Source organism: Naegleria gruberi (genome assembly GCF_000004985.1).
Source record: "Naegleria gruberi genomic scaffold NAEGRscaffold_1, whole genome shotgun sequence".
In the NCBI taxonomy this organism is placed as follows: domain Eukaryota; phylum Heterolobosea; class Eutetramitea; order Acrasida; family Naegleriidae; genus Naegleria; species Naegleria gruberi.
Window position 1 is genome coordinate 690,509 of NW_003163326.1, and position 23,422 is coordinate 713,930.

The 23,422-nt window shown below is 33.6% G+C and overlaps 8 protein-coding genes across 8 annotated transcripts; 6 read left to right on the plus strand and 2 right to left on the minus strand.

Annotated features, from left to right (window-relative positions):
- Positions 1–214: 214 nt before the first annotated feature.
- NAEGRDRAFT_77748 (nucleolar complex protein 2) lies at positions 215–2,578 on the minus strand. Its single transcript, XM_002683421.1, has 3 exons — positions 2,333–2,578; positions 1,743–2,288; positions 215–1,694 (listed from the first exon to the last, which is right to left on the minus strand). Exons 1-3 carry the CDS (start codon positions 2,569–2,571, stop codon positions 245–247), a joined length of 2,235 nt encoding a protein of 744 aa, XP_002683467.1. The 5' UTR covers positions 2,572–2,578; the 3' UTR covers positions 215–244.
- A 2,968-nt stretch (positions 2,579–5,546) lies between these two features.
- Positions 5,547–6,395, plus strand: NAEGRDRAFT_34676 (uncharacterized protein; the record flags this gene model as incomplete). The annotated part of the gene is made up of 2 exons (XM_002683095.1): positions 5,547–6,135; positions 6,199–6,395. The coding sequence occupies 2 exons, from the start codon at positions 5,547–5,549 to the stop codon at positions 6,393–6,395; spliced, it is 786 nt and encodes a 261-aa protein (XP_002683141.1).
- A 1,151-nt stretch (positions 6,396–7,546) lies between these two features.
- NAEGRDRAFT_61324 (uncharacterized protein) lies at positions 7,547–9,361 on the plus strand (the record flags this gene model as incomplete). The annotated part of the gene is made up of 1 exon (XM_002683096.1): positions 7,547–9,361. The coding sequence occupies one exon, from the start codon at positions 7,547–7,549 to the stop codon at positions 9,359–9,361; it is 1,815 nt and encodes a 604-aa protein (XP_002683142.1).
- Positions 9,362–9,511: 150 nt separating this feature from the next.
- NAEGRDRAFT_56483 (uncharacterized protein) lies at positions 9,512–12,285 on the plus strand (the record flags this gene model as incomplete). Its single annotated transcript, XM_002683097.1, has 1 exon — positions 9,512–12,285. The coding sequence occupies one exon, from the start codon at positions 9,512–9,514 to the stop codon at positions 12,263–12,265; it is 2,754 nt and encodes a 917-aa protein (XP_002683143.1). The 3' UTR covers positions 12,266–12,285.
- A 534-nt stretch (positions 12,286–12,819) lies between these two features.
- NAEGRDRAFT_61326 (uncharacterized protein) lies at positions 12,820–15,220 on the plus strand (the record flags this gene model as incomplete). The annotated part of the gene is made up of 3 exons (XM_002683098.1): positions 12,820–14,058; positions 14,099–14,766; positions 14,812–15,220. 3 exons carry the CDS (start codon positions 12,820–12,822, stop codon positions 15,218–15,220), a joined length of 2,316 nt encoding a protein of 771 aa, XP_002683144.1.
- A 25-nt stretch (positions 15,221–15,245) lies between these two features.
- NAEGRDRAFT_61327 (uncharacterized protein) lies at positions 15,246–17,579 on the minus strand (the record flags this gene model as incomplete). The annotated part of the gene is made up of 1 exon (XM_002683422.1): positions 15,246–17,579. One exon carries the CDS (start codon positions 17,577–17,579, stop codon positions 15,246–15,248), a length of 2,334 nt encoding a protein of 777 aa, XP_002683468.1.
- A 200-nt stretch (positions 17,580–17,779) lies between these two features.
- Positions 17,780–19,384, plus strand: NAEGRDRAFT_56484 (uncharacterized protein; the record flags this gene model as incomplete). Its single annotated transcript, XM_002683099.1, has 1 exon — positions 17,780–19,384. One exon carries the CDS (start codon positions 17,780–17,782, stop codon positions 19,334–19,336), a length of 1,557 nt encoding a protein of 518 aa, XP_002683145.1. The 3' UTR covers positions 19,337–19,384.
- A 248-nt stretch (positions 19,385–19,632) lies between these two features.
- Positions 19,633–23,226, plus strand: NAEGRDRAFT_45081 (uncharacterized protein; the record flags this gene model as incomplete). The annotated part of the gene is made up of 1 exon (XM_002683100.1): positions 19,633–23,226. One exon carries the CDS (start codon positions 19,633–19,635, stop codon positions 23,224–23,226), a length of 3,594 nt encoding a protein of 1,197 aa, XP_002683146.1.
- Positions 23,227–23,422: the final 196 nt, after the last annotated feature.

The window sequence follows — 23,422 nt, forward strand, 5'->3', positions numbered from 1 at the left end:
AATTAGTGATTCAGAAGAGCCTAAATCCTCAGCTCACTACACAACACTGGACAGAGTGAAAGCAACCTATGCCACTATCTCAACAGAATCCATTGAGGGAACTCTTATCACTTTTGGCCGTCTCTACACTGGTGCATCAACAAGAACCAATCAACAACAAGTGCTCCAAACTAATAGCTCTGAAATATCTGAAGACATTCATATTAATATTTGATTTAAAATATTGTCAATTTATTAAAGCAAATTAAAAGTTTTCCAAATCCAATTCCTTAAGGGTATCCTTCTTATTGGATGATGAAGCATTGCTTGATGATTTGGTCTTCTTCTTGGATGGTTCCGTTCGCTTAGAAGATGGGGCACTTGTGGATTCAGTTGACTCATCTCCTCTCTTTCTCTTAAGTTTAGTCTCTTCCATTTCTTTGAGAGCAGATTCTTCTTCATCCTCTTCTTCCTCGAAGGTAACCTTTTCGTCCAATTTGGCAGCAACTCTTTCCAAAACTTCTCTGTCTTGTTTCTTCTTTTCGTTTGCATAGTACTTGTCGAGAGGTGTTTCAGTATCCTTTAAGAATTCTATAACCTTGTCAAATTCAAGTGGAGTGAAATTAATCTTGGATTTGGATTCGTTTACAAAAATGATATTGTCATTCACATGCTTAACAAGATTAGTTATTTGCTTGGAGATACCAAAATGGAGTGTTTCAGTATGTGATTTAACATACTTCTTCAAAAAGTTTGTAATTGGATAGGAAAGTTCTGGGAAGGCAACAGACTTACTATGATTAGCCAAGTGATCCAAAAGTAAGAAACAACAATCATCAATGATTCTTTGATGGAATTCTCTAGATTTGAGTTCCTCAGGTACAGCCTTGAGTTTGAATTCGAAATATAATGGTTGTGGTTTTTGATTTTGTTTTGGAGTGTTAATAGCTTGTTTCAATTGTAAAATTTCAAAAACTGTTTGCGAAATTGGAATAAAACTCTTGTCACAATCTCTCGAAAGTTGGTTGAGCATGGTCAAAATCTTAACTTTGAATGGATAATGTTTGGCAGAATTAGTTAAACCAATAGCAGCCATAGCAATTTGTGTGACTGGGTAGAGAAGTGCTGAAATATTTTCTTGCTTGTAATAGGCACATATAACCTTTGACCAGGCATCCAAACAGTGGAAGAATTTCCAATTATAACATAAAGCATAACCATTTTGAACTGTTGAGTCCATAGCTCTTCTCACCGTTATAGCAAGTTCTCTAATGTATGTAAAGGCATGATGGTAAGTACTAGTAAAGTTGATTGTTGACAATTCTACAAGACAATTCTTCAAAAATTCAATTTGATGGAATGTAGATGGGTTATACCCTTTAGAATTTCTCAAAAGAGTATAGTAAATACCCTTAATACATAATTCTAGGAATGGATATGGATAAATAACAGCCATACTATTGATAATAATAAATGCTCTAACTCTAACATCTTCATTGGAATGACCTAACAAGTTGAGCATGAGTCTCAAAATTTTCTTTGGTTGAGCTTCAAATAAACCATAGAATGGAACGAGTCTTACGAAATAGTGCAAAACATAAATCAATAATTTTTCATCCAAAGTCTTTTCCATCATTTGGTGGAACGCATTAATAAATGTTGAGAGAGCTAATTTAATTTGTTTCCATCCAGAATGTTTAGCTGGTAATTTGTTTCTATTATTAATATAGTTAATGAAACTATTTCCTAAAAAAATTACTTACGATCCTTGTTCATATTTTGTCAAAATAGTTGCCAAATCTCCCAAACACTTAACACAAGCCATTGTAACTCTTGCAAATGTTGCAACATCAGGAACAACATATGGAATTTCTGGTTCTTTTTCCTTCTTTTTTGATTCTTGATTTTCTCCTTCCTTCTTCAAACCTGATCTGAAACATAAAATCAAGTGGAATAATGGTTGCACAGCGTTAGAAGTTTTAATCTTTTTAACCCAACGAGCAATCAATGCTTTTGTTACTTTAATTCTATTACCAAATTCTTTAGTATCCTTTTCATCTTCTTCTTGTATTTCACCTGCAATTCTTTCAAAGTATTGTTCATCTTCTTCGTCTACTTCTTGTTGATCAGTAACATCATCAGTCATTTCATCATCCTCTTCCTTATCACCTCCGTGGAAAACTTCCTCATCAGAATCATCAGAAACACTAGCAATCAATTGTTGAATTTCTTCTTCTTCTTCCTTTGTTGTTTTTCCTCCTTCTTGTTTAAGTTTTTCAAGGAATTCCTCAACTTCATGTTTAGTTATACTATTTAATGTTAAAATCATCATGATTGTTTCAGTTGTACATACCCATTATCATTTTTTGTTGATTCCTTCTTATCCTTCTTCTTAGATATCTTCAAATAATGTTGGTCAAGTTGTTGTTCTTCTTGTTCGGAATCGGAAAGGTCATCTCTTTTCAGCTTTTCATTTCTAATAGTTTCTCTAATATACTTTTGTTGACCAATCTTTTGAGTTCTTATCTTGGCTTTAACCAAACTTTTATTGGATTTGTATTTTTTATCACTCTTTGTTTGCTTTTTACCCATTATTGTGAAGTACCGATTTTTTTTTGAAGTTTTTTATTTTCAATAAATTTTTGAATGGCAATAATTCTCATCACAACCTGCAGAATTTTGCTGCATTTATTTGTTTTTCATAATAATTTAAAACTGAAAGAAAACTGTTATCAGAGTGGCAGAAAGCTTGTAGTAACCACTATCACACAGGATAGATAATCACAAATTTCATTGACAAAAAATTAGGTACTATGAAAAGTAACTTAAAGTTGTCAATAATATATTATACTTTTTATTAATTTTTTAAAAAAATACCTCAAAAATGTCTGCTGAAGGTCATCACGGTCCATACAATACTCGTTTGTTCTCTTGGAGAATGATTGCGATCGCCGCCGGTTTCTCCATGATTCCTTTGTTGTTCTCAAAGCCTGCTCCTCAACCAAAGACTGAAACTTTCACTCCTCCAAGTAGGTATTAATAATTTAAATTATTCTTGATTTTCTTTTATTCAGAACATTAAATTTCAGACACCATGGGACTTTAATAAAAAAACTACTTTTAAATTCTAACAAAATTCATTATTTGAAAGTTTCATATTATTGCTTGCCGATGATTATTGCTACACCTTCAAAAAAATGTCTTCGTTGGAGCAGTGGGTGAGTGACGAATTATACGATGTAATCAAGTATAGTAGCACCACTGTCAGTAGCTATGTAATCAATTTGGCAACTAAATATCAAGCCAATCCTTCCAAGTTAATTAAAGAATTGGAAAAAGAATTACTGTCACCTGATGAAGTGCCTGTACATCATTCCAAGATTGATTCATTTGCTAGACATCTCATTCTAAAATTACCATCCATTAATAGTTTGAAATCATCCGAGTCATCAATATCAAAAACTAATTCTAAATATTCGTCAGCAATTAGTGAGGATGTATCTTCCTTGTTGGTACTTTCCGAGGAAGAAGATAATCAAGACAAGAAAAAGAAAAAAAAGAAAAAGAATGTAAACTTGAGAAGAAAGATATCGACAAATGACAATGATGAGGAAGATCAAATGCCACCTAAAAAGGTTAAACACGAAGAGGAGGATCAGATTTTCATTTCACAAGATTCTATTGAGGACAACAACCAAAGCTCTTCAGCAGCCGAGGAAAATCAACATGATAATCAACAAATTGTAAATAATAATGAACCAAAGAAAAGGTTAACTAGGGAGGAACTTTTATCTCAAAGAGCTAAAAATCCTCAAGACAGGAGAATAGTTCTGGAAGAATTGAGAAAAAAATCTAGAAATCACTATCTTAATGAGAGAGAAAAGAAATTGTTACGAGAATTGGAAAATAATCTCATAGAAGAAGAAATTAATAGACGAGATGAGGACTTGACAGAATCTGAAAGATTGGAAAGAGAATCTAAAAGAAAAATTTTGGAATATACCAAAAATAGAAATAAGAAGAAACATACCGATTATTTTCAAATGCCAGATACATACTACGATCCAGAAACAGGAGTTTCCAAGAATAGAGACAAATTGGAGCTCATTAAGAAAAGAGATGACTACATTGACCATCATCACAAGGGCAACAGATCATCAGATCAGAAAAAATTGGAAGATGATCTCATTCAACAATCTACGATGAAGTTTGGAGCAATGGATAGACTTAAGCAAGCTGAAAGGGAATACGAAAAGGAAAAACAAGTTGAATTGGAAATTGAGGATGAAATTGAATTTATTCAAGAAATACTTGAAGGAAAGAGAGAAATGCCAAAAGAATTAATGAAAGAGCTTGGATTGAGCGAAACGCCAGGTACAGAAAAGAAAAAAACCTTATCAATGGAGGAGTTCAGAAAAACATTACCAATCTATCAAATGAGAGACAAGCTAATTCAAGCTGTACAAGATAATCAAGTAGTTATCATTGTTGGTGAAACAGGTTCCGGTAAAACCACTCAATTGACTCAATATTTACACGAGGCTGGGTTCACTAAGAATGGGAAAAAAATAGGGTGCACCCAACCTCGTAGGGTAGCTGCAACTTCAGTAGCTACTCGTGTTGCTGAGGAAATGGGAACTAAAATAGGAGATAAGGTCGGATACACCATTCGTTTTGAAGATCTCACATCTGAGAATACAATTATCAAGTATATGACTGATGGTATGCTTTTAAGAGAGTTTCTCAAAGAACCTGATTTGGGAAGTTATAGTGTATTAATGATAGATGAAGCTCACGAACGGTCACTTCATACTGATATTCTATTTGGGCTTGTGAAAGATATTGTTAGATACAGAAATGACATTCGTTTAATCATATCAAGTGCAACAGTTGAAGCTGAAAAATTTTCAAAGTACTTTGATGGAGCACCAATTTTCAATGTTCCTGGAAGAAAATTTCCTGTTGATGTTTACTATACAAAAGCTCCTGAGAATAATTATCTAGATGCAGCCGTTGTTACAGTTCTTCAAATCCATCTTTCCCAACCTGATGGTGATATTTTAGTATTTTTAACAGGTCAGGATGAAATTGAAAAATGTGAAGATATGCTAACAGAAAAGCTTAAAATGATACCATCAAAAGGCAAAGGACTAATTGTAGTACCAATTTATTCTACCTTACCTTCAGATCAACAAGCCAAAATTTTTGAACCTACTCCACAAGGCTTTAGAAAATGTGTTTTAGCAACCAATATTGCTGAAACATCACTTACCATCGATGGAATAGTTTATGTAGTTGACTCTGGATATTGTAAGCAAAATAGTTATAATCCAAGAAGTGGAATGTCTTCATTAGTTGTCACTCCAATTTCAAAAGCTGCTGCAATTCAAAGAACAGGCAGAGCTGGAAGAGTGGCACCTGGAAAATGTTTCAGATTATATACATCCTATTCATTTAATAATGAGCTGGAAGAAAGTCCAACACCTGAAATTCAACGTACTAATCTAGGAAATGTTGTATTGTCATTGAAAAATTTGGGAATTAATGATTTGATTAATTTTGATTTTATGGATCCTCCACCTCCAGAAACATTAATTGCTGCTCTTGAACAATTATATGCCCTGGGAGCTCTAAATGATGCTGGCGATTTGACATCAATGGGCAGAAGAATGTCAGAATTTCCACTTGACCCACAACTATCCAGAATGCTTATTGCCTCTGAAAAATATGGTTGCACAGAGGAAATTGCAACCATTTGTGCTATGCTATCTGTAAATAATTCTATATTTTTTAGACCAAAAGAAAATGAGTTACAATCTGATAATGCAAAAAAATCATTCCACCATCAACATGGTGATCATTTGACTCTTCTTAATGTTTTTAATGAATGGGTAGAAACTGGTTATAGTATTCCTTGGTGCCACCAACATTTTATTCAAGAAAGGTCAATGCTAAGAGCAAAAAAAATCAGAGAACAACTGGTACAACTTATGGAAAAGGTTGAGATTGAATTAATTTCAAACAGTGAGGATTCTGAAGCCATACGAAAGGCTATTACAAGTGGTTTCTTCTACAATGTAGCTACGCTTGAAGGACACACAGGAAGTTACAGGACAATGCATAAGAAACAAACAGTCTATATCCATCCATCCTCTTGTCTATTCACTGGAAATGATAAGGATAAGGTTGTAACAATTATTGGTGATCCAAAGTTGGCAGCAAAAGAACAAAAAGATCCACCAAAATGGGTTGTCTTCTTTGAGCTAGTTCTCACTACCCAAGAATTTATGAGACAAGTTATTGAGATTGAACCAACTTGGTTGCTAGAGATTGCTCCTCACTTATATAATGGTAAAATTACTGTTAAGGAGCATAAGATGCCAAAAACTCTTGGAAAATCAAGTCGTAATAAATAATTCTTTTACGAAATTGGTGTTATTTACAAGTTTACAGACGATTAATCTCTAATTGTTCCCACATATACTCTACAACCTCTTCACGATTCATACCACTCAGGTCATATGTTTTTGTTTCTTCCGTACCACAAATTAATGCCACAGTATTTGCATTCTCTAAATCGAATATCAGTGGGGCAATATGTTCGTAAAGTTGAACTGAAAATTCTGTTGATTTCTGATAATCTTCAATATCTCTCTTTAGTTGTGCTTCCTTTTGTTCTAATTCTTCCAATTCACTTTCTATCAAGGCTGAATTATGTGAATAATTTTTAATATCTTTATCAATTTGGTCAATACTGAATTGAATTTCTTGGCATTCTTTTTTCAGTATGGACATTCTCTTCTCATGCTCTTGTGTGATGAGTGTCTTGTTTTGACATGATTTTTCTAAACTTTTTAATCTAAATAACAGATTACTCATTACGTCTTTAAATTTTAATTCTTGCGATTCGGAATACTTTTGAATAGTTTCTTGTGCTTGTGATATATTCCGAACTCGTGCAAAATTACTTTCCATGTTTAACGCATCCAATAAATTTGTTGTCATTTGATCCAACGTAAGAAGATCTATTTCTGGGTCTTTCTTCAAATCATCCAAGTTGAGTCCTTTGTGTTGCATTTTTTATTAAATTTTTAAAACGAATTTTGGCGGGATCTTTTTTTAATAAAACGAATTTGGCACTCACTTTCGTACTCAAAAAAATTAAGCGAAAATCTCCATCAAAAAAAAATAACAACCCTTCTCTTTAGCATCTGGAAGAAGGATGATTTTTTCGGATTTGCCCTTCGAGGTTAAATGTCATATTTTTTCATTTCTGGATTATTTGGAATTTATTTTGCAAAGAGGATTATGCTTGAATAGTAATTTTTATAGATTACTAAATTCTTCTATCGGAACACCAAGAAAGCTTATTTTTGGATGTGCAAATAAACCAATTCACAGAAGAAATGAATTGGATCAAAATGAGGAAGAGGATATTTGTATTACAAATAACACACCAATATTTGAGAGAATAACAAAAGTACTCATTCCAAAATTCATCATACCAGTGTCTTTTCATAAGAGTATCACATACCTAGATGTACATCATATCAGTTCAAAGCTTACCATGAAACAAACTGTTGACTTGTGTAAAGAATTCCCGAATCTAACTCAAGTTCATTTTGTAAATCATTTCCCTACATTAGCAAGACTCAAGTCCTTTATCTTGGAGTCTCTTTTTCCTAGTCATTGCCCACATTTGAGAGTAATTGATATTACTTCTGGAGAATTAAATGCATCTCAACACCAAAGTATGAATGGAGGATCTGTAAAGCAACAAGTCACACCTATTCAGAGATTAATGTCTGAAGAGGACTTTCCTGTAATTGTTGATTATGCTCTTTTAGTTTTACCTGACACTGCCTCTACAAAAAGTGCTTCTGGTGCTGGAGGGGGAGGAAGTGGTGGAAGTCGCTATTTGAAAATGAATGATGAACAAACTCTGTCATTTTTAAGACAATTAATTGAAAAATATCATGTACCAATCAATACATGCATACAGGGGAAATATACTTTCTTATCAGGTGCCTGTCATAATGGGCATTTCGAATGTATCAAATATTTGTTGAATTTTGGAGCAAATAGCAGAAAGAATTTATCAAAATCGACTGATAGTTTAAGTAGAAGCATCTCTTACGATTTAATTAGTTATGCTGAAAGTGCAGAAAAAGAAATTTTACTTTTGAAATCTCAGCCAAATAGAGCTATGTATTTTTCATTTAAAAGAAATTTCTGCATTGCTCCTCTTATAATAAGTTTAAAGGAGAATATTATTAATTTTTTATTGGAACGCCAGGTATCTTTATGCGAATATCAAATTGGTTCTATTATTCAACACTTAAGAAGATCATTAGCAAACATTTCACTGGTTACTCCTGAGCTTAAATTAAAAATTTTAGAAAAGAAAAAGAAACAAGAACAACTGTTTTATAATTCATTAAGGAAGGTTAATGCATTTTTATTCAATTTTGATGATTTGGATAGAGAGACTGGCTGTTCTCCAGTGCACCAAATTTTAGATTATTCAAGTTTAAGATTGATTTTTGACAAGATGGGAATTTATCCAATATCTGCCTCTACGGAATCTCTAACAGATGAGGTTATCGATATTGTAAACAGAAAGAATATTTATACTGGAGCAACAATCATACACTTGTTGTGTGCCTCTTCTTCTTCAATAAGCAAGATGTACCAACCAACTTCAATAACTGAACTCATATCCAGTCTGAGTAGACCAGAGAGCTCAAATCTTACAGTTCTTGATAGTGAGGTTTTCCACAATATTCAACACTTGCATAATGCATTGGGGGCCAAATTGGATATTTATGATATGAATGGTATGATGCCAATTCATTTATGTATTGATATGGAGAGGTATGAGTTGGCTAGAGAGTGGCTAAAATGGAAACCATCACATGCACTCTTTCTTACTAAATCTACCAATGAATCAATATTACACATACTAACAGAGCACCTTTTCCAATCCCTTTTCGAGTTTAGTGCCTCAAGTAGTGAGGATGAGGGTTACAGAAGATGTATGAACAATAATTTTATTCTTGAATCACCTGCTTCACCTTCTTCAGATATTTCAATCCCTCTCAAAGATAGGTTAGAGGATAGCCTGTTAGAGAAACGAAGAATGGAGATGGTAGAAAAAGAACGAGAGAACAAGGTTACTAGAATTATTTCACTTTTCAAAGTTATTCTAACTGGGTTGGATTTGACTAATCGCGAGAAACAAGAGCTTATTAGTGTAGAAAATGATCTTGGGAGCAATGTTTTGGATATGATTGAATCATCTATTGAGGAAAATAGCTATGAGGAAGATGATGAATTCTTTAGACAACACATTTACCAGCTGAAACAATTATTAGAATATTAAAGAATATTGAAACAATTATTATTCCGAATTATTGTTGTATTTGTGTCATATTACTTAGTATTCCGAATAATTGTTGTATGTTTTGTATTGAAAAACCGAAAACATACAACAAAAAAAATGTCCCAAAGTGTTGATGATATCTTTGAAGAAATGATGAGAGAGGAGAAAGCCAAACTACTTCAGGCAAGCTCCTTTCAAAAACATAAAGAACAAGTTACAACGGAATACCTAGGAGCAAAAATTAACAAATCATCATCTAACACTTCAGCATCCGATACAAAAACGCCATACATTTCGTCGGAAATTGAAATTCTACTCCAACAAACACCACAACAAATACTTCAAAATATACAAAGAGATGTAAATTGTTTAACCAGTACAGAAAAGGGAAAAAGAATTGGTGCGATGAAGAAATTAAAATCACTTTTTGATGCTATGGAAAGCAGAAAAGATAGCCTTCCTATTGTTGATTATATGAAGTTTTTCTTTTCTCACATTTATCAACCACTCTTAAAACTATTTTCCAATGAAACTGAATATTGCAGAGAAACTTCTGTAAAACTGATTGCAACCTTCATTAGCTATGCAAGCAGGAGTGAAATAGAAGAATCTCTTCCCTTCATGATACCAATACTGGAAGAAAGAATGAAAGGTCCAAAGGAAAAATTTAATGAAGAAAGCGAGGAAGTTAGAGTATCACTTGTCAAATTGATGAAATTATTGATTGAAAAATGCACTTCGATCTTTGAGGATGCAGATTACCTACAGGCAGCCATTCACTTTTTGGAAAAAGCTTTTGAAGATTTTCATGCTGTTAAAATTGAGGCTTGTGGTTGTGTTGTTTCTCTTTGTTTGTCTCTCAAGGAAACAACAATCAAGCTTTTTTCAGGATCACTGATAAAAAAACTTGTCCCTCACCTTAAACATCAAAGATTTAATGTACGGTCTGACGTTCTGGAAGCAATTAAGCATTTAGTCTCTTGCGGATCTGTAGAAGTGTTGGAAGAATTACACTCTCCTTTAAGAGAATTATGTTTGGACAGATCTAGTGCTGTGAGGCAAAAGTTGTTGGATGTGGTTATTGACTGGACACTTAATTTAAGAGACAAATACTCATTTCAACACAACTTTGTCTATTATCTTGTCTTGCTTAGCTCTGATGAAATTGACACAATTTCCAAATCTGCATTTGACTATATTTTGGAAGCTGGGAGACAATTTGAAAATGATCACGAAGATGAAGTCAACGAAACTAGAATGTATGATGAAGATGAGAATAATCAAATCAAATCTACTGTTTACGAAGATGTTGAAAGATTACCAAAATTACCGCCAGTAATTATTCAAAGACCTCTTCTTGGTTCTAGATTGCTTGTAGGAAAAAAACATTTGACAAAGGTGATTAATTATCTGATTACAGATTTTGAAGATTGGAGTCTCCAAAGAAGAATTGAAGCAGCTAAAGCACTTCAATTGTGTGTGATATTTGCCGAAAGAAATCTGACACAACATTTGGACAAGTTAATGGTCACATTATTCCAAGCCTGCAATGATGACGAAAAGGACTTAAGAGAAGAGTCACTAAGGGTTGTATCTCTGATAGGATACTTTTTAGAACCAGAAACATATTTAAATATTATTTATAACAATTCCAGACCAGAATATGCAGCATCCCCAAAATTTTTATCAACTGTTCTCAAATGCCTCTCCCTTTTGGTTTCTCACTCCCATTCCATGTTAGTATCTAAAATTTTACCTACCTTATTGAACAAACTTGGATCACAACATTTGGTTTATAGCGAGGAGCCAAATGTCAAGTTAAATATTTTACACATATTGGATGCCTGTCTGTGTAACAAGTCAGTTACTACTCTAGAGATAGGGTTTGAAGTATTCATTTTGGTTTTAAAGGTTTGTTCCCAGCCAAATACCCCTGAGGTAATTTCTAAATCGGGTCTTTCACTAATGGATCAAGAGGCAAAGTTATTCGGTTTGAATAATGTTGAGGAATTCTACAATATCTATTATGAAAAAGCTTTTACAATATTCACCTCTGATGTTGCCTCTTGGGATAAGTTATCACCAAATTTTTATTCTTTCGAAGCCCTTCTTAGAAATTCACCAAAGTCCACCATTATCCACTTTTCAAAGATTTTTGAAGTATTGGGAATTCATCTTGCTACGGACAAAGATCCAATGATGATTCTCAGACTTCTCTCTGCTTTGAACTCGATTATTTATTCGAGTGGAAAAGAACTATCTCAAGAACACATTCATTATATATTAACACATTTTATTTACCCACACTCCAAATGGAGAAATGGAAGAGTATACGTTGATGTTAGAAAAGCTGCAATTTCATGCTTTAGCTGTATAGTTCGACAACAATTATGTACTACAAAGGAAACTATCCAAACATTTTGCAGTGAAAGTCAATTCGATAATTTTATGTCGTGCATGGATGATGATTTCGATCCTCATTTGAGAGGTCTTGTAGTGAAGATAATGATTGATTTAATAGAGTATTCTCATGATTTATTAACTGAAAAGCAATGGGATACCCTTTGTACAGAATTGAGAAATAGAATGGAGGATGAAAATGATGATGTGAGAGCAATTACATCTACTACTATCGGTCAACTACTTCTTTATCTTCCAGCCCAAATGGTAGACCAATGTACTGCCCTCGTTTTTTGTTTGTCCACTCACATGGATGACCCTAATCCAGAGATTAGAAAATCTTGTTTTAATACTTTTCAAACTGTGATATCTGATTTCAAAAATCATCAACACTTGGAATATGTAAAAGAGAGACTAGATACAATTAACCATCAAATTAGAGGTTTTCTTCAATCATCAGTTAGGGCTAAGAATGATTCCTTACCTTACCAGAATTTAATTTGAAATAAAAAGAATGTTTCTCCAGTTGAATATTACGTGCTGCAAGCAACACCGAGAAGCGAGCATGAATCACAGAACATGAGGACAGAGGTCCTATCACACTCAGCGATCCTCTGGAACAACAAGGAGAATATTGCTAAGGCTGATACCTAACAAAGGTGGAGTGTTTAAAGACGGTAATTGTTGAATTCTGTGCCATAAAGACACCATCAACTACTGTTAAACGCGTTGCTCCATTCAGCACTAGGAGTCGTTCTCAACATTATGCCAAACTCAAAAAATTTTAATTGTTATTTTTTAATTGGTTGTGGTTGAAGAAAATTACCGATATTTGTTCGAGCATATTCCACATTTTAAATTAGTCTTGGGTGATGACCAATCATTGGGCATAATTAAGGAAAGGAAGATGTATTTATTTATCTCTTCCCTCATTAACCGCCAAAAACATTATTTTGCAATCGTAAAAAATAGTGCTCACCTGGCAGCACGTCATCATCAAATATTATTTATTTATTGAGGAATTGGTTGGAGGATTTAGGCTTTGAAATATCTTCGGAATGTCTCAAAGAAATCCAAAACTTGAAAGAAGTGATTCTAACCTCAGTACTACATCCACTCCTTCATCATTGGAGGATATTTACAAGGCAAAGAAGAATTTACCTTTCAAAACTATAAATTTAAGCGCTGTAAATAGAGTTGAACAAATATCGAGTAGAGGAGGTTTTGGACCAACACCAGAAATTGAGACTCCTGATTTTGCTGCCCTAAGAATTAAAACACCAACAGCACAACTGGGTAGACCTACTGAAAAAATTGATTTAAATTTCCCTAAATTAAGCTCGAGAAAAACACCACGATCTGCTAGGGAAGAAAGTTTCATATCACTAAATTCTAGTGAGATCAAAACATCAACACCCATAATTTCCCCAAAGAAAAATAGATCAGCAACAGCAATTGGACATTCGAATGAAAAAAAGGATTGGTTTTCTGAGGAAAAGAGAATAGACAATTCTCTGAGTGAATTAACAAAATATGAGAATTATAAATTTCAACGATGGAATAGAAATCTTGAGGCTGTCCCAATTGAGCAACCTGCTGATAATGTATTAATGAGAATTGACAATGATGAAGAGATCACTCCTTTTCTTACAGAACTAACATCAAGAAACAGACAAATACAGAGGAGGACACCCCTTGGCAGGCATACTCCAACAGCAAACGAGGAAGACAGCGCAGAGAGTATTATCAAAAATAAGCAAGCAAGATACAGATCATTTCTCAATAATAGAACATCAAGTTTAGCTGAATCAAAAAACCAAAGACCGAGTACATCCTTTGAAATGTACAAGAAGCAATTGTTGGATGCGGAAGAAAAATTTGATGCCTTGGACACAAGTTGGGCTGAATTTGGAATGACTTCTACATCTTCATTTCTGAAAAAAATTCAAACCCTAGACGTGAAAAAGAGTTCCATGAAAGAAATAGAGGACGATCTAAAACGAAAAATTAAAGAATTCAAGGAAAATGCCAATAAGAAAGACCTTCAAAACCATATTAAGGAAATTAAAATTCTCAAAATGAAAAGAAGAAAAGAGATGAAACAAGTCTACAAAAAAGACCTTATTTCAGAGAATAAGTTTATTGCAGCATCACTTACCAAGGAAGCTAAAGATGAAAAGAGAGACCTCTTTTCAAGGCAACGAGAAGAAAGAATTAAACAGGCTCGAGAACAAAAATTACACAATTTACTGGAGAAGAGGGCTCGTACAGAAGACATGATCAAGGATCGAGAAATGGTATGTATTTTCGAATTAGTAAATTTAACTTGGGTTATAGAGGGAAGAAATCAGAAATCAACAGCTCAAAAAAATTTCTCTTCATACTTCATGGAAAACTATAGTTACGATTATTAACTCATTGTACATAATTAAAGAAAAGATTAAGCTCTCATACGAAGAACGAGAAAGAAAGAAGGAAACAATCGAGGAAGCCCCAATGTTGGACGTTCAAGATGCAGACTATGAAAAAAAGAGACAATATTTCAATTTACTTTTTCGTGAAAAATACCAAAATACTCTGGATCGTATTAAAGAACTTATTGGTAATGGTGTGAGAAGATGGAGGGAGCAAAAGAAATATGAATCAATTCTGTTGATAGCCAAATTTTTGACTGACTTGGCAGAGACGTATAGAATTCCTTTGGCTGTTTCTAAATTCAAAAATGCTGTAATCAAGGTACAAAGAGCTTACAGAAGCTACTTGCAAATGAAGTCATCCCAAAAGTTATTGCATTTTCTTCAACTTGAAAAGTTTATTCAGAGAAGAGTGGAAAGAATCGAGAGAGAAATCTCCAAACTGTATAACGGTAAAAAGGGAACGAAACCTCAAGAGGTTAATAGCCAAACTCTTAACAAAATGATGAGTTCAGCAACTTTAGGCGTTCAAAATTCGAAAGTACTCTTCGATTTAGTTGCCCAAAAAGAGGAAATTAAGAAAATACCGAAGTAAGTTGCAATTTTTTAAAATTCTGTACATAAAATTGATTTTAGAGAATTGAAAGAAGAGGTTGTAAATAGATACTATAACGAGAGAAGATCTGAGCATTTCAGAAAATTAAGACTCTTCGAAAAGGAGACAATGTCAATGAAAAAAGCCTCCGTGTTTTCAGACTTTAGGCCAAAACAAAGTTTCACTCTTTCTAAAAATGAATTACAATCCCTTTTCGATGAATGCTACAGACGAACGAGAGAAGATATTCAACGAAGAGAACGATCTCACCTTGGTGGTATCAGAACTGAGTCTAAGATGAAATTAAACCCAGAGGCCCAAAAATCATCAAACCAGCTATTCAAACTAGCAAGAACAGCAACTAGAATAGCTGTTGGCTTTAAGAACATGTCAAAACCGTCAGAAACTCATCTTACATCACCTAAACCAGTACAATTTACAGAAAATTAAGAATAAAGGTTTAAGAGATGCTTTATTATGTACCGAAACGTTTTCTGTCAATAACAGGTGGTAAAAGTTCTTCTGTGTGAGTATTGTAATCGAATGAAGCCATTATCAGCTCATTACCACAAACAGATGAAAATCCAATCATATCTTCAGTCTTTCCTAATCTGTTTGCTAAAACATAATCCTTAATTTCAAGAGTACTGGAATCCAGAAGGAAGCAACGAGTCAAAGAGGTAACCAAATAGTACTTGAGTGAAAGTTGATGAAGAGAACTGATTACTGCTTGGTTCAATTTTTCAGTAGGGAATGACAATGGAGAAATAATAGTTCTACGCTTGTTAGCATCAAAGACAGTAATGGTATTTGGATTGGAGAGAGAATAAAAGGCAGGACACACACTATCGCATGGATTTAAAAAGCCAATCTTGTATATAAATCCGTTATGTGTTGGTAATTCTATTTCAAAATGAACCTTATTATTCTCAGAGATTAAACTCTCCAATCTATAACACAGTACAAGATTCCCTTTTGATACAATCACATACTTTTCATTAGCAATCAAGCCATTAATGGAATTTGAAAATACTCTGAATGGTGAGTTTTCATTTTCGAGTGATGAATCAATCTTTGAGGATGGTAAATGGATTGATTGAACTGTCTTCTTTTCAATATTAAATAATTGAAGAGTTGAACAATCTCTGGATGCAATTAAAAGGTGATTATTTCCTGCAAATGCTGTATAGTGACCAGGTACAACATTATATTCCTTATCAGAAAGGTTAATCTTATTTTCCAAAGAAACTCCTCCATTTTCATCTGTGGCAAGTGTTATTAAATAAGTGCAATCAACTGAAGCGACAGATATATGCTTTCCATTTGGTGAAATGTCTGACATGGAACTATACCAGTTACCCTTACTTTTAATTTTGACTTGCATTAAAATTGAGGCTGGGTCATTCAAACTAACTTGTCTATTCTCGATATTAGATTCTGGCAACTTTAAAAGTGTAATTTGATTAGCCAAATTATCATAAAGAGCCAATCTTGAACCCGTAGCAACTTTTAGCAAATCTCTGTTTGGTTTGATTCTTATTCTGTCAAAGATTTTATCCTTTAAATCTTGTTGTCTATAGAAAATTTCAGTCTTCATTCTCAAAATGGCACAATTAAGACCTCCAAAGTAAAGAGATTTTTCCTTCTCGCAATATACCATGTCCAATAAATCATGGAGGGATGGTCTCTTTTTAATGACAGAGACATACTTCTTGCCAACTTCTTTGTACATGGAAATACTTCCATCAACACCTGTTGAATAAATAACACCAGGTTTTTGGATGCAAATTCTCAATACATCACCATCATGTCCCTTAACTGAGTTAACAATAGCTCCTAAACGATAGTCACAAAAGTGAATATTTCCCTCAGAATCACCAACAACCATAATGCTATCATTGAGTATTTCCATACACCAACAGAATGAGTTCTTTAAGGAAATTTTGTAGACAAGTGTTCTCTTATTGAGGTCAAAACAATAAACTCCGGTCATCCCACCAACAAGTACCTTATTACCTCCATCAATAATCTTCGTGGTTAGCATTCTATGACTATTTTCACAATGCTTATATTTCTTTCCACTAGGTGGTTCATTGGTTCTTGAAGGTGCAAGGAAGAATTTCAAACTCAAGTCTTCATCGTTAATAAGTCTTACTGCTCCATCTTCACAAGCAATAGCAATTAAATTCTTTTCAGCACAATGATCCATACTCCAAATAGCACCTCCCAAAACTGAAGTAGAAATTCTCTTCGGGCTTTGTCTTTCCAAATCCCACTCTGTAATCATTCCATGGAGACCTGCTGTGAAAAGTCTATTATCTCCTGTCCATATTATTGACTCTATTGTAGTTCCAATCTTTCCTGGTAATCTCTTAATAAGAGTACAATTTTCAATTGGACGATTAGTGTCTACACTACTTTTTTGACCATCAATTGACCAAATTTCAATTTCACTATTAAACCTAGCAACAGCTAAAAGTGATTGAGTAGGATTAAAACAAAGTCTCTTAATAGCTGAAATGTGAATATTTTTAGTAACATTTAATTCATCAACAATAAAACTACTATTACGATGTGTTGTTGGTTGATGTTCTCTTTTTACTTTCTTTTCTTCAACATGTTCAATTGTGTTGTTGTTGTTAGTAGTGGTTGTAATAATTTTGTCTCCATATTTTGCTGTTGTGTTTGCTGATGTTGGTTCACTCACTTCATCTTCACGAGGAGTTGATTCTAAAACCTTTTTTGCTGAAGAATGCTGTTGTTGATGCTTTCTCTTCTTTGAGGAGTTTGGTGTTGCAACTTTCTTCATTTTTTTTGTAGAGCAAATTTTCTTCATCAACAAGAAGAATGAAATTAGTGGTGTAAATAAATTGGTGAAAGGAAAATCAGTTCTGACAGCAGAAAAACCGAAGCTAATTGATAAAGACATTAAATCATCTAACTCTTCATCAAAGTCATTCAACAACGATTATTACTAGCTAAAAATTGAAAAATTCTTCAACAAAAAAAATGAGCGGCATTTCAGCGTTTTTAGGGCAAGGTGGAAGCAAACCAACTTTCATCCCCTCTAACAATTATAGAGGAGAAAAACCATCAAATAGGCACTCTGAAAAATCATCGGATCACTCAGGTGATCATCATGGTGTTTCTTTTGGAGGCTCTTATATTAAACACATTTCCGAAAATGATAGACCAATGAGAAGAAGAGACTATAACAATAGAGACTCCAACTATAGAGGAAATAATAGAGGAGGTAAAAGAGATTTTAATAATAGAGGCCGTGATTACAGAAAGGATTTTTATGGTGGATATTACAAGAGAGAAGATGAGTTTGGTTCTAAATCATTGCCTGAAGAAAAGGATGAAGAGTCAAAAGCTGAGGAAGAAGCTTTGGCTCTCAAATTGGCCGAACAAGATGAGTCTCTCCAAGCAATTGGTTCCGAATTTTTTATTCCTGTCGAACAAGAATATGACATGTTTTTAAAGAAGTTAGTTAATTGGAAAAACGATTCTCACTCAATTTCACAGAAAATGAACGATGGTGCACAACTCAAACAATTTAGAGAATATGATGAAGAAGCGTCACAGCAAACAAAAGATTTAATGCTTCAGATATTCAAATCAAACAGTCAAACTCAAGCTCCAAAGAGTATTTGTGCTACCACTGATAGAGAGCTAACATCTACTTTTAAAAATTCAGTCTCTGACATTCAAGAAGATGTTGCTAGAGGAAGAAACAAAAATTATGGACTTTTAGATAAGACAATCCTTCACTATGAGGATATCATGTACTCACTGTGGAAAGCTCCACTTGTTACAGACAGAAAATCAGAAAAGGATACAGAATCAACTTTGGAAGAGGATAGTTTTGCAAAATTCCATGAAGAATTCGAACGAGAAAATAATGAGAAAAAAGAAATTGATACCTTTTCTAAATTTGCCGATGAATTATTCGAAAAATGTACAGACCTATATAGAATTGCAGAAAAAGCTCCACTCTTTGATGTTACCCAAGATGAACAAATGCAAGAAGCTATTCAATCTGTTATAGATACCTCTAAGAAATCTGTATATAAGAATACCGATGGTCCACACGATGCTGGACATTTATTTTTTGCTGTTTCTGATTTATTAGGTAGAAAAGATGAGAGAGAATACGCATCAGACAGAAAAGCAGACAAATCACTCACCAACAATAATCCAAAACGATCTCGTGATGACTATGAAAGTGAGGAAGAGAATTTGGAAGAAGATAGACAAGTCAAAGCCACCACCACCTTTGAATTACTGGGTGATAGATTCAGGTTATTACCAGAAATTCACAAATATGAGAATTATCTAAAACGTTCTATGGGTGTTACTGGACTTGATTACAATGGAAAAACCTCACTCAATAACAGAAAAAAGCAAATACGACTTGATTCCTCAGTTGCCATGCGACACGAATGGATGGATAAGGAACCAAAAGAAACTGCTAAGTTGGCTACCCCTCATACCCATCTCTCAAAAATGGTTCTCTCACTGAGCGAAAAATGTAAACAAGTTGTAGATAGTCTGCTCTATTAAAGAAGAATTGTTTTTTACCCCCAAATTAAATTTGATTTTTATTGTTGTAAACTCCCTTCAAAAAAATGGGTAGAAAGCAAAAGCAGCAAGCTGGTAATTTTGTTTTTTTAATGTCGTCTAGTTGCTCTACCACATTGATAGTAATACTAATTCTTACTTCATGTTTTATTATAGGAAATGTTGAGGGATGGAGACCTTTGGCTAGATTTTTACCTATCGGAGGTGATCAAGTCGATGACTTTGGCAACAGAAATGGACAATATGCCACACGAAAATTAATTTATTCTTCTAGTAGGATGATTTTGGATGTTTATCCTTCCTCTAATACTTCACAATGTTATGAACAAATAATAGAACCGTCCGATATATTACAGATGGATGAAAAAAGTTTGATTTCTCAACAATTTCATATCTTGCAAAGACCTTTTGAAAATGGAGATTTCAACGAACAAATGTACAGAACAAAACAAATTGTTAATAGATATAATGTGACAAACCAATTATATATTTTGAAATATGCTAAAACTCAATTACCACAACCATTTAAAATCATACAAATCCCTAATACCGATGAAAAAATAATGTGCAGAAGAGATGGATATTTAACATCTTTATTATTCGATAATCATCAATCTACCATTTTATACAGTACTGGATTTGTAAATCTTTTGGATTGCGTATACGTGGAGGAAAATGGTGTTGATACTATTATTGTTGTTGGTATTCAAAATATTGAAGGAGGAGCTGCCACTGCAACCATTATGAAAATTGATTGGAGGAACAGTGCGTCAAGATCAACAACTTTATTTACTCTTCACACATTCGATACAACTTATTTTGCCAGTTTTATTGGAAAAATAATGTTAACAAAAACTCAATCTATGGTTATTCTTGTTGGATCAACTACCGAAGATATATTAAGGCTTTACCATGTTACCTATAGTTTTGTTTTTTATGTTGGAACCATTATTGATCTTCAACAATACTTGCCTCGTACCTATAAGCCTCCTCTACTTTCAAACCAATTGGAATTACCATGTCAAATATTTCAAAATAATACAATCACTCTCTATACAGTAGTAATGGAGGAGTATAGATCAATAGCTATTTTAGAAATTAAAGGCGAAGATAAGGGCTCATTCAGTGTTTCAAGAGTTTTACCCATCTTGGATATTCCTCGAAATGAGAGCTCGATTTCGAACATTTTCCTTCTAAATAATAATGCCAATCTCTTAGCCGTCTCATATGCAAACAGTACCAGATATGTGTCACATATTTACGCAGATACTTCTAGCAATAATATGTTAAAATATGAAACAAGAGCATTTGGTATGAAAGATATAGCAAATATAATTAATCTAAAACAAGTACACTTTTGCAATGTATTTGATACTATTTTTTTAATGGAAATAAGAGAAAGATCCATTCAAACATTTACTATCACTACAAAGAATCTCTACCCAGAACTTGTGAATGATATCAAACGATTCGAAAGTGATTGGAGACCTGATAAGATTGATGGCAAAAAAATTCAGGTCTTGGATTTGGTATTCGATAGTGATAATTCTACGTACATCAGTTCAAATAGCAGCTCAGTAGCTGATATTAGATATGAGATTGACAATGCTGACATTGGCATCAAAGCATCAGTAATTCACTTATTGCGTATTGATTTTGATGTGAAAAGTTTTACAATCAGAGCTATCAATTCACTTTCTATTGTATACTACAATTTACCTTCCAGTGTCACCAAGGATCTCTCTTCTTTCTTTCCCTACTCTAACAATACCATAGTTTTTACAATTAATACAGTCAATAACACAGTTGAATATACTGAACTCTTTGAGTTTGATACATTCGCATGGATTCAAAATGTAAGAAAAGAATTTAATGATATTAGCACAGACGACACAATGTACATTTTCGACGATCATCTCTATTTAACCAACTCTACAACAGGTGCACTCGTTACAAACTTGGAAAATTACAAGATTCAATATATTACATTTCCAAACCTTACTCAAATAGATCCTTTGGATAAAACCGTCAAAATCAGTACGGTTTTGCATAAGAACATGTCTGAATATCTTGAAACAGTTCCAAAACCTGTTTTTCCACATGAGCAATACATGTTTTTTGCGACCTCAAGAGGTTACATTTACCAAATGTCAATGGAGGGACTAAATTCACAAATAATAACTGAAAATACTATTTTTGTTGGAAACAGCTCGTGGATACCTATGTCAGGCCTATTTTTCAACCTCCATCTCTACCTTACTTTCTATCCTGGCCATATTCTCGACATTGAATACAAGGAAATATTTTTAAATGGTAAATACCAACTTTATCCTTACAAGAAGGAATTTTACGAGTTGGCCTTTCTTAATGATATATCAATGGGAAAGAAGTCTACCATGTGGACAGCTCAGCTTGATTGCTATGCTGAGTATACTTATTTCACAGGTGATAAGGAGGCAATTTACAAGTTAGAAATGAGAAATGTTCCACTCTCACTGTACGATATTGAATCTGTGAATATTAATAACATTGCAGATATGAAAGCATCTGATAATAGTGGTATGCTCTATTTAATAGACTATAACGGTAACATTTTGATAAGAGACATCTCCTTGTATCCTGATGTGAGATTCTATCTTGTCATTGCAGTAATTTCTCTTTTGGGTATTACTTTACTGGTTGTTAGTATTGTGTGTATTATTCCTGTAATAATGAGATACAGAAGGAGAAAACTCATATTTGAGAAGAGAAAGACCTTTAGAGAACTTGTTAAAAACAAGACAACTAATACTAAGTTCATTCTAGAAAGAAGACTCTATGTTGTGGATCCTTATATCTTATTTGTAAAGAAGAAATATTTTGCTCCCGACATTATCACTCACAGAAGTGTGGGTCCTCATGGTATTATGTTTGAAGCAACTATTCATAACTCGCCAGTCATGCTCAAAAAGATAACAACCAGTCTCAAAGTGTACAGACAAGATTTGGAAGAGGAAGCAATGAAGTTGGTATCTATACGTCACAAAAATGTACAGAAATATGTTGGATTATCAGTGGATGATCAAAACAACAAGTATATTGTATATGAAAAACTTCCAGATTTTGAAGGATCCCTTAGAGATTACATTGATTATGGCATACTCAAACACCAAACAATTTCAGAAGAGAAAATTTCTACTTACGAAAAGTTCTCAATATCATTCCAAGAAAAACTTGTCTTGCTAAGAGATACTATTAATGGACTTCAATACCTACACAAAAAGGGAATAACAATGTGGGGCAACTTGAAGCCATCCAATATTCTCATTCATTTTGTTGAGCCCGAAGAAACCACCAATACCATTCAAGAGCATTTGGACAAGTCCTATCTCACTTCCAGTCAAGCCAATTTTATTTCTGGTAGAAATGTAGCAAAAATAACTGATTATGCTTTCCTTCACTATTGTAAAGGTGTAATCTATAAGCCAGAAGATTTAATTTATACAAGCCCTGAGGCCCTTGAAAATGAAACATCTAAATCAGAAGCGTCTGTAGATATATATAGTTTCGCTCTTGTAATGTTTGCTCTTATATTTATGATATCTCCATGTGAGGATGTTCCATCAATTAATACCAGCAAGCCATCCATACCATTCGATAGTAACAATGACGAGGCAGTATGGGAATGGTTCTCAAACTCATACAGTAACGATGACTATTTAGGAATGCTAAATTACAACATTTTAAATCATGATAATACCAAAGTCAAACAGACTACGATTAAGAATATTAAGAAAATAGTTTCCATGATTGAGAAGATGTGGTCGAGTGATCCTTCATCACGCCCATCAATTCGTGAAGTTATTGAATTGTTCAAAGAAGTTATTGTTTAAGCAAGTAATTGTAAATCACTGTAATTTTATTTCTGTGGTACAACAAATATGAATGGTCTTTAAACGAACTCTTCTCAAAAAAAATAAAACTTTGAAAGATGGAGAATAACTATGCACCTTCGCCAAGCACGGATGAACCCTCATTTTTACCTCCTCTTCCATCTGTTTTTGAATTATTTGAGGGAGTCAAGACGAG

Excerpts from the sequence above, each read along its gene's own strand:
- NAEGRDRAFT_77748 (XM_002683421.1), bottom strand. The coding sequence starts at position 2,571 with ATGGGTAAAAAGCAAACAAAGAGTGATAAAAAATACAAATCCAATAAA. Across the intron at positions 2,289-2,332 it reads TCAACAAAAAATGATAATGG|TATAACTAAACATGAAGTTG; the intron begins GTATGTACAACT and ends AACATTAAATAG. Across the intron at positions 1,695-1,742 it reads ACAAAATATGAACAAGGATC|AAACAAATTACCAGCTAAAC; the intron begins GTAAGTAATTTT and ends TATTAATAATAG.